This window comes from Mesoplodon densirostris, chromosome 6, assembly GCF_025265405.1.
Source record: "Mesoplodon densirostris isolate mMesDen1 chromosome 6, mMesDen1 primary haplotype, whole genome shotgun sequence".
NCBI classification, from domain to species: domain Eukaryota; kingdom Metazoa; phylum Chordata; class Mammalia; order Artiodactyla; family Ziphiidae; genus Mesoplodon; species Mesoplodon densirostris.
In genome coordinates, this window is record NC_082666.1 from 123,112,527 (window position 1) to 123,122,457 (window position 9,931).

The 9,931-nt window shown below is 36.1% G+C and overlaps 1 protein-coding gene across 2 annotated transcripts in view; it reads left to right on the forward strand.

Annotated features, from left to right (window-relative positions):
• Positions 1 to 1,385, forward strand: part of PPP2R2A (protein phosphatase 2 regulatory subunit Balpha) — an 85,093-nt gene extending 83,708 nt beyond the window's left edge. For both annotated transcript variants that reach the window (XM_060102586.1, XM_060102587.1), the window contains exon 10: positions 385 to 1,385. In XM_060102586.1, the coding sequence (XP_059958569.1) occupies positions 385 to 664 (280 nt within the window). In that variant the 3' untranslated portion in view covers positions 665 to 1,385. The remainder of the gene's footprint in view (positions 1 to 384) is intronic.
• The last annotated feature ends 8,546 nt before the right edge of the window (positions 1,386 to 9,931 follow it).

Genomic DNA, 9,931 nt, shown 5'->3' on the forward strand with positions numbered 1-9,931 from the left:
CTTACAGAAAGCTGTATACCATCGTTTTGTTTTTTGTTGTTGGTTGGTTGGTAGAAGCTGGCTGGTCTGGTTGGTTGCATAGACTGAAGTTCCAAAAATATTCAACTAAGATAATTCAGTACTGCTTACAAGCTTTACTTGAGGATGCTTTCAACTTTGGTGACAGTTTTGGTAGTCACGAAAAGGAGTCATTAATAGAAAATCAAGTTTACTAATACTGTATTCCTAGTTTATTCCAGTGATTGTTCCCTGGGTTGGTGTCAGCCGCCCCCTCCTTACATCCAAATCTCCTTGAAGTAGCTCGCTCTTTGGAGGACTAGGCAAGGTTTCACCAATGAAAACTAATGTTCATTATTTGACTGAGTGCTTTGTCTACTTTTACAGTGTTGTCATGACTGGATCTTACAATAATTTCTTCAGAATGTTTGACCGGAACACAAAGCGAGACATAACCCTAGAAGCATCACGGGAAAACAATAAACCTCGCACAGTTCTGAAGCCACGCAAAGTGTGTGCAAGTGGCAAGCGAAAGAAAGATGAAATAAGCGTTGACAGCCTAGACTTCAACAAGAAAATACTTCATACAGCCTGGCACCCCAAGGAAAATATCATTGCTGTAGCTACTACAAACAATCTGTATATATTTCAAGACAAAGTGAATTAGGGTTGGCATTCCTAGCAGAAGAGCCCACTTCCTGCTTAGTTGAGATAGTTGAATCTAGCATTCATACTTAAAAAAGAGAGAGGTCCATTGTGGCGCCCCTTTTCCAGTGTTTGACAATGTGCCATTCGACAACACATTTTTAATAGCTACATGGAGAAAGCTCTGTGGATTCCTCCCTGTGGTGTTCTCCATGTCTGCTAGCCATTTAGGTAAGGGTAGGGCACTTTTAATTTAAATGACTTCTTGCACCATCTTGCCTAATGGACTAGATTGGACTGTATCAACATTGATTTACTCCACTTTTTATGCCTTCCATTGTGATGACGTCAAACACAGTGAAAGCCTTCAGTCATGCTTATGGGATTTAATTGTGTATCCTCATTACTGTATCATTTGTGGGGTACACCCCTCCCCCCTTTTTTAAATTAAATACAGCTCCTTCTTACTGTGGCTTGTAGCATTCCTCCTCTTCCGGCCTCCTGGACTCTCCCCCTCATCTCTCTTACCCTCGCCCCTCCACCCAGTCTTGGTGGTGGTATAAACAAGGCAGGAACGAAAGCACACGGAACGAGTCAGTCTGGGGTCAGTGGTAAAGGGGGTGCGTGTTGCGAACAAATGTTTTCATAACAGTTGGCTGTAATCACTCCTTGCCGTGTCTGGCACTGAAAATAAGGACAAAAAAAAAAACTACTACTGAATAAAAGTGACAAAGAATGGAGAATCTGGTTTTCTTTTTCTTTTTAATCATCTACCCCTTTAAGCCAATATTTTGTGTCATAGCTTTGGGTGCAGTGAAATGAAATGAGGTTCCATTGTTTTATGGGAATTTCTGTTAATTATTTTTAACCAGTGTTCTTTCACATGGAGAAGGAGAGGTATCGGTTCTGTACGAACATGTTTTGACTATATATTGATATTGCTAAGGATATCATGATCTATACATGCTACTAGAGATTTTTTTTTTTTACTGTAGTTATAAGGCTATTGGATACATTGTATCTACACTTCATTCATTATCTGTTAATGAAACTGTTGTAAATGGGAACCAAATTCGTAGAACTTCATTTTTAAAGACTTTACAGTGCTTAATCTCATTTTTGCGTTACTAAATACTAAGTCAAAGTCTTAAACTTTTTAAACAAGTTAAAACTTTTTTTAATCAGTCAGTCATAAACCATAACATAAAACTATCTTCAAGTGATTTACATAGATAAAATTGACACTGCACTAAATTTTTTTTTGTATTTTACTGCTATCAAATCTGAATGAAATGTACTTTGTCATAGATGTTTTTCTTTTATTTTTGGTTTTCCAAAGCTATTAATGTTAAAGACAAAGTTTAAAGGTACAGTGTTCCAAAAGTGCTTAATGGATTCTAACAGCTGCCTCAAATAAAAATTTAGTAATATGTATATGACTACATTTTCCCTAAATGGTGATACCTTATCCAAAGATGAAGAGTACCCCTATTTTTAATAGGTAGAATGAACCTTTGTGTCAGTCTTGCAGAAGCTTTAATGGAGAAAGAATGACCTTTATTTTTAAAAGATAAATGAGTAGGCATTTCTATTAGAGAATGGTAGTATGTTTTGGTTGAGCAGTAATATACAACCTTGAATTTTTGAGGACTCTGAGTGCTTCTCATTATTTGTCCACTACCTTATTGTTCTCTTCTCACCAATGAAAAATGATTAAAGAATTCCACCGTAATTCCCTCTACACTTATACAGATATTATGTCTTGTAAGTTAACGTTTTTAGCACACAGGAGAAATTATATGTAATAAAATTACTGTATCTTTTGGACTTAACAAATTTGAATTTGTATTTAAACACTTTGATTATATGTCTGATAATTCTTAATGGTACTTTTACTAATTTATTTGGGGATCTTGGGTACATACATAATTTGTGTTTTTCTTCATGCTTGACTTGGAAGTGGGCTATTCCCCTGCCATGAGCAGACACTGATACTCTTTATCTCTGATCAGGCAGCTTTCCAGAAGATCTTTTTGGGAGATTGTTTCCCTAAAGTTTGGGTGTAGGTATTGAAATAACACCATCAAACAGCTCTTGGAAATTGTTTCATTTAGCAGTAGCTATGATTCTCATCCATGACACTAGGGGTTAGTTTTATATATTTAAGAGAGAAACATTGCTCAAATTAAAATGCCTCTATAAAGGAATGCTATTATAAATTATTATAACAATATTCTCAAGTATCAACTTTTAATTTCTTTGGTGTAGCAAACTATAAGCCCAGCCACTCATGGTCGTGGTTAATCTTTTATAGAATAAACTTAGTCTTGTCAAGTTGCTTGTATTCTCCTCTTCTCTTGACACCTACAAATATATACATATTCTATTCCTCTGTCTTAACCTTTTTGAAAAATTATGGTAGGAAAAAGAACTTTCATTCTGTTAATCTCTTGATCTTTATTTAGTGGCTGGGCAATAGTTATATAAAATCTGTATCTGTATAAGCTCATGTTTATATAACTTAACTATTGGGTATTACTGTTTCTTCTGTGAAGCCCTGAGACTTTCTGGAATAGAAAAGTACATTCACACTCTTTTTCCTTTCAAATTAAGTGAGGATTTAAAAAAAAAAAAAAAAAACCTTCAATGTGAGGATTATTCTGTTCACAGACATTCCTAAGGAAAGCTAAAAATAATAAAACAGGTTCTTTTAGTTTGTAACAGTATTTATACAAGTAACGTGTTTATTCTTGGAAAATTATTTGTGAAAGCTAAACAGTTACTGATAGAAGTATTTTAGTGAAATTTAAACCATTACCTTGTTGGGGAACACTGCTTCAGCATCTTCTTTCTACCACATAAAAATTCAAGGGGAGATAGTAATGTGCACTTCTGGAAGAACAAAGCCAAGCCCAACCCCTACCCCCAAAACAGAAAGAAAAGACAGGTATATGCTAGGTAATCAAGAATCAAGTCAATTTTACTGTAGTATTTGAGAGCACTACTATTTTAGATATTTATCTGTTCAGACGGTTGATAATTAAAGCTTTGTGTGTGTGTGAGAGAGAGACCATGGTTAAAAGAGGTGGTTTACACACCCCTCCTCTCCAGAAAGCCTTGGAAACTCGTTCAGCTTCATCTCGTAACTGTGCATATAAGGTCAAGACATTATGTCTCACTCTTTGATGTTGATCAAAAGCTTAGAGAATTTACAAAATCTTGAGGTTCTCAGATGCTGGTTTTAAGTGTAATGATAAATTGAGTTTTGTCTCCTTGACATGTTATTGCATAATGGTATTGAACTTTGTGACCTACTGCATAAGAAATGAACGCCCACCTTGCAGGCTTAAAGTTAATAATACGTATGAAAAGGCCCACCTTAGCACGTACCTATAAAAAGGAAGGCACTACAAACTTTAGTTTCCTGCAAAAGGAGGAATTTGGCAAACAAAAATAATTAAACTGGCCTAAAGGGAGAAAGCTAGTATTTATTTACCTTTTTAAAATGTTTTGCACTTACGTGAACAGCAGCCAGTTAGTTGAGGACTTTCCCACTAGGGGACACCAGTTAAGCCTTGACCAACACAATTTTTGATTTTTGAGAATGCATAAATGAGATTCTGTTTCTATATTGAAAGAGCTTCATTATTAAAAACGAAATTGGGAACCTGATAAAGGGAAAGTCCGAAGTGTATTTATGCCCAAATAAAACCGCTATTCAGCATGATCCTGGAGTGAGTGATGGAGGGGGAACCCAAATATCAACTATGCTGTCATGGTCATACCTTACGGGAGGAGTAGCAAAAATGAAGCTGGAAGAGAATTATGAACTGCCCTCTCACTCACAGATGACTCAGTCTGCGCCCTTCCCCTTGGAAAATCAGATCCTTATGTACCATGTTAGCTTTCTCCTTTACAAGGAGACCAGGAATTTCAGGTTGCACGTTTATGCTGAGTTAACTCTGGAATGTCTAAATTCCTTTACAAAAAAAGTAACTTCTGCCTTCTGAATACATGTTCTTCAAATAGACCAAAAAAAAGAAAAAATACCCCAGCAGTTAATCATGCAGAGAAAACTCCCATTCACATTTGTATGAATTTCTTTTGTTCTCTCTCTTCTGGGCATACTTCAAGCCAGATTTCCCCTCTGCATAGCCTCATAATCTGTGGCTGATCCTTTATTTATTTAACTGGTGCCTGTTACCAAGATTGATTTTTATTTTCATTTTTGCAAGTGGAAATATTGGAATAGTGACCATACATACCAGCCTTGGTGTGTAAGATTTTTAGGATACATTCCTAGAACTGTAATTACTGTATTAAAGGATATGGGTGTATTTAAGATTTGGTACATATTGTCAAATTTCTGTTCCAAAAATGGAAGTTCCATCACAAATACACCCCTATCTTCACACTCTAAATAATGGACAAAAACCTCGTGTTTTATCTTGGTCAATCAGAAAAAGTCAAAAATGGTAACCCAATTTGTGTTTACATATTTCTAGTCAGACATTATTTTCTATAATCTGGATACCAGACTTTATCACATATGCTTTATAAGTATTTTCTCCCAGTATGAGGTTTGTCTTGGCACAGAGCTTTTTGAAGAGCAGAAATTCTTAATTTTCACAGAAGTCCACTTTTTCAACTTTTTCTTTAATGGGTTATGCTTTTGGTGTCATATCTAAGAAATCTGCCTAACTTAAGGTGACAAAAATTTTTAATATTTTTAGAAGTTTAATAGTTTTCAGTTTTTATATTTACGTCTGATTGATTTGAGTTGGTTTTTGTATCTGTTTACATATAAAAATTATATATGTACCATATATAGATTGAGGTTCATTTTTCTTTGCACCTTTGCTGAAAATCAGTTGACACAGCATTAGTCTATTTCTGAACTATTCCATTAGTTTATACGTCTGAGCTTTCACCCATACTACATTGCGTGATCACTGTAGCTTTGCATAAGTAATGCAACTATGTTCTTTTTGAAAACTGTTTTGCTAATTTTAGTTCCTTTGCCTTGCTATGTACATTTTAGAATCAGCCTGTTGACAAGAACAAAACCACCTGCTTGGATTTTGATGATTGCACTGAATCCATAGACCAGTTCAGGGAGAGTGGACCTCTTTAATATTTGTCCTCCGATCCATGAATGCAGCATGTTGCTCCATTTATATAGGTCTTTGATTTCTTTTATCGGTGTTTTTAGATTTTAGCATACAGATCTTGCACATATATTGTTAGTACTTTATGGGTTTTTTTGTGTGTGCTTTTGTAAATGGTACTTTAAAAATTTTCAATTTCCAAAATGTTCATTGCTAATATCTAGAAATACGATTGATTTTTGTATTTTGACCTTGTATCCTGACACCTTGCCAGATTCACTTATGTAGATTTTTAAAAAGTTTTCTACGTAGTCATGTCTGCAGATTATTATTTATAATAAATGTTTTATTTTTTTCCAGTCTTTCCAGTTTTCCTTTCCAACGCCTTTTATTTCTTTTTCTTGTCTTGCTGCACTGGTTAGACCTTCCAGTATGATGGTGAAAGGAATGGTGATATCAGACACATCCTTGCCTTGTCACCAGTATTAGGGGGCAAGCATGCAGTCTTTTACCATTAAGTGTATCAGGTGTAGATTTTTGTAGATGGTCTTTATCAGGTTGAGGAAATTCCCTTTTACTCCTAGTTTTCTGAGAGTTCTTAATCATGAATGGATGTTGGATTTTGTCAGATGTTTTTTCTGCATCTATTAAAATGATCATTCTTCATAATGTTGACATGGTGAATTACACTGATTTTTAATTGTGGAACCAGTATTTTTGCTTCAAGGTTCATGAGAGATATTGATCTCTAGTTTCCTTACTTTTTAATGTCATTGGTCAGTGTAATACTGACCTCATAAAATGTTTCTCTCCTCACCTATATTATTGAAGATTGTAGATAGAATTCATATAATTTCTTCCTTAAATGTTGGGTAGAATTCACCAGTGATGCCACTTGGGCCTCCTTACTGAAAGGTTGTTATCTGAATTCAATTGTTTTGAAGACATAAAATTACACAAATTATCTATCACTTCTTAAATGAGTTTTGGCAGTTTGCCCTTCAAGGAAATTGTCCATTTCACCTAAGCTGTCACATTTATGAGCACAGTTATTCATAACATTCTCTTATCTTTTGTCTTAGTCTGCTCAGACTACTTTAACAAAATACCATAAACTGGGTTTTCATTTATTATTTCATAGTCAAACCAGAGTTATTTATTGTTAGAAAGTCCTTCTCCAACTTAAAATGAGAAAAAGTTATTTTATGTTCATTTTTATGTTTGATAGTTTTATTATGAATCATTTTATTCCTTCATTGCATTCTCATTTCTATTAGTGGTGTTCTAATTCTGAACTCCATTAAGGTTATAAGAGGGAAAATTTGGTATAGGTGAAGTATTCACTCCAAAATACCAAATAATGTGCCCCAGTAGCATTAATTAACCTTGATCTATATACATCAATAAAGAATTACTTTATGGCTTAAAGGGACCTCAAATGTCATTAAACCAGACTCCTCATTTGAAAGATGACACTATAAAATTGTTCTGTCAAGGGTCACAACAGCTGTGAGTCACTCTACAAAGAGAACTGTAACATACGTCCCTTTGGAGAACTGAAATTTATTATTATTGTATTATTCTCTGAATTTCTCAGCAGAGTCCGCGGAATGAAGCACCATAATTTGAAGTTTTCCAAGTGACATTTTGCTTCCTCACAGTATCTACGAAAATGTTCATTTATTAGCCCCAATCTAGATCAGACTCTTGCTGCCCACAGTTTACTTAGTAACGCCTGGAAGAATCCACTGATCAGGTTATGTAGTTGTTACCTTAAGTGGCAAAGAACAAGGTGGTCAGGATGTGGTGTGATGCCACGCCTGGAACCCTGCCAGTCTAAGAAAATATTATAAAGTTCTTTCCTCCTCTTAGCCTCCCTTCACTCTCAGCTGGCAGCAAATGATGACCGATCTTGCAGAAAAGTTGATTTGGTCACTGGATGAGAAGGCCTCTCAACAGCTCATTCTTCAATTTATTCTACCATGTTTACTTACTTCTCTTCCTTCTGAAACCACTAAGTTTACACCTCTTCTGCTTTAGAATTAGGGCCAAAACAAGGCAAAATTATTTGTAATTGGGTATGACATGGAATTCATACTCAATATAATTAATAATTATAAAATAGTTTGCAGAGTACATCATGGTTTATGTAGCGCTCTTAGAAACATCCCATTTGATCCCTACTACATCCCTGAGATAGTGAGAGAGGATGACTGTCCCTGTTCGACCCTTGATCAGGCTCAGAGAGGATGTGACTCGCCCAGCGTCTCACCACTGGTAAGCCTGGACACGGGACCCGGTTTTTCGTACTCCGGGTCCTGTGGTTTTTTGCGCTACATTACACACAATGTCTCTCTGAGGTTAAAGACCTCATACATCTGTATTTTTACTTAAGTTCCATTTTATAATGGTGATGACGATGATGATAATTGCACTGTACTAAGGATTTTACATAAATTAATTTTCTCCAAATAACCTGCCTAGAGCTACACAGCTAGTAAATACTACCCAGTTGGTCATCTCCAGAGCCCACAGTCCTACCACTACTTTAGACTGCCAGTAAAGAAAAAAAAAAGTCCATCCACAGTTCTACCTCTCAGAGATCATTTGTTTTGCTTTCATATATACAAAACATGGAGTGCTATTCGTACTGTTCTGTAAACTATTTTCACATTATGGCCCACATTTTCCCATCACTGATAAACATTTTCATTTTTAATGACTGCATTACAAGGATATACCATTGCGTATTAAACTGACTTTATTGGCCACATCTAGTTTTTTTTTCTAAATTTTTTGTTGCTAATAATGCTGCAATGACTATCCATGTACAGACTCTTTGATTATTTTGTTAGGCCAATTTCCTGAAAGTGAAAGTTCTAGATCAATAGACTACATTTAAAATTTGGATACACAGTATCCACCAGAAAGGCTGTAGACAAAGCTTTGTTAGTGCGACAAGCTTAAGATCCTAATTTATTTTTGTTTGTTTCTTTTGGCCCTGCACCGTGTGGCTTGTGGGATCTTAGTTCTCCCACCAGGGATCGAACCCAGGCCCTTAGCAGTGAAAGCTCGGATTCTTAACCACTGGACCTCCAGGGAATTCCCTTAAGATCCTAATTTAGATATCAATATTACAGGTGCCAAAGCAGTTCCCAAAATTGTGGATCAGTACGTCCATTTCCTGACTGATTTATATCATTTGGTCCTTATTTTTCCAAAAGCAATAACACTGCAGAGTTCTCAAACTCGATGAAACTTCAGGGATCAAGGCAAAATATTTTCTGCATGATACAACTGTGGCTCTTTCTCTTGACAGGAGAGTAAAACTATAATTTGAGAGAAATCATTCCCCGGATGAATGCACAGGCAGCCAGCATTTTTTTTTTTTTGAGCATTTGAAAGGAAACCAATCCTTTCCTACAAGTCAAATGCTAAATAATTACACCTCATAGACTAAACTTCGCATAACCCCATAACTAATAAGTAGGAACTCTGTGATTAGTAAAAAGTTCTGAAGGAAGGGTGCCTGGCAGTGCAGCTGATGTGTTCAGGTGGGATCTCTGTAAATCCGGGTAAAGAAGAATCTGGCCCAACTGGAGCCATTTTTCTAGACAGTGCCTTGGAGGCCAAGAAACTAGATTACAACCAGAATACACTGGCCACTTCATTCACATGTGTGTGAAAATGAAAAGGGAGCATAGTAGCGGTGAGTCTGTGCTTTGCAGTCAAATGGTTCTGGGTTCGAGTACTCGCTCTATCACTGTCATCTTGTGTATGGTACTTTGCAAGTGTCTCAGATTTCTTATTTGTAAAACAGTAATAATACCTAACTTGTAAGATTGTTGAGAGAACTAAATAGGAAATTATCTATATGAGGTACCTATAAAGCCTGGCTCATATTAAGTACACAATAACTTTAGCTGCTATTGTAAATGTCTGACACCACCTTCTACCTGATGTATTAGCTAACTGGGTTTGGATGAAGGCAATGTGTATACATCCACTACATACAGTGTAGTATTTACAAACTCTTTGGCATCTAGACCCAGCTTAACTCATACGTAATACACAAATGTCCCCTCATGGTAAATAACATGCGTTATGGTACAGACTCATCTTCAGGCCTTCCCCCAGAGTGGGGCCGGCTGGGCCACATGTCCTGCCCCCCTAACTAGGAA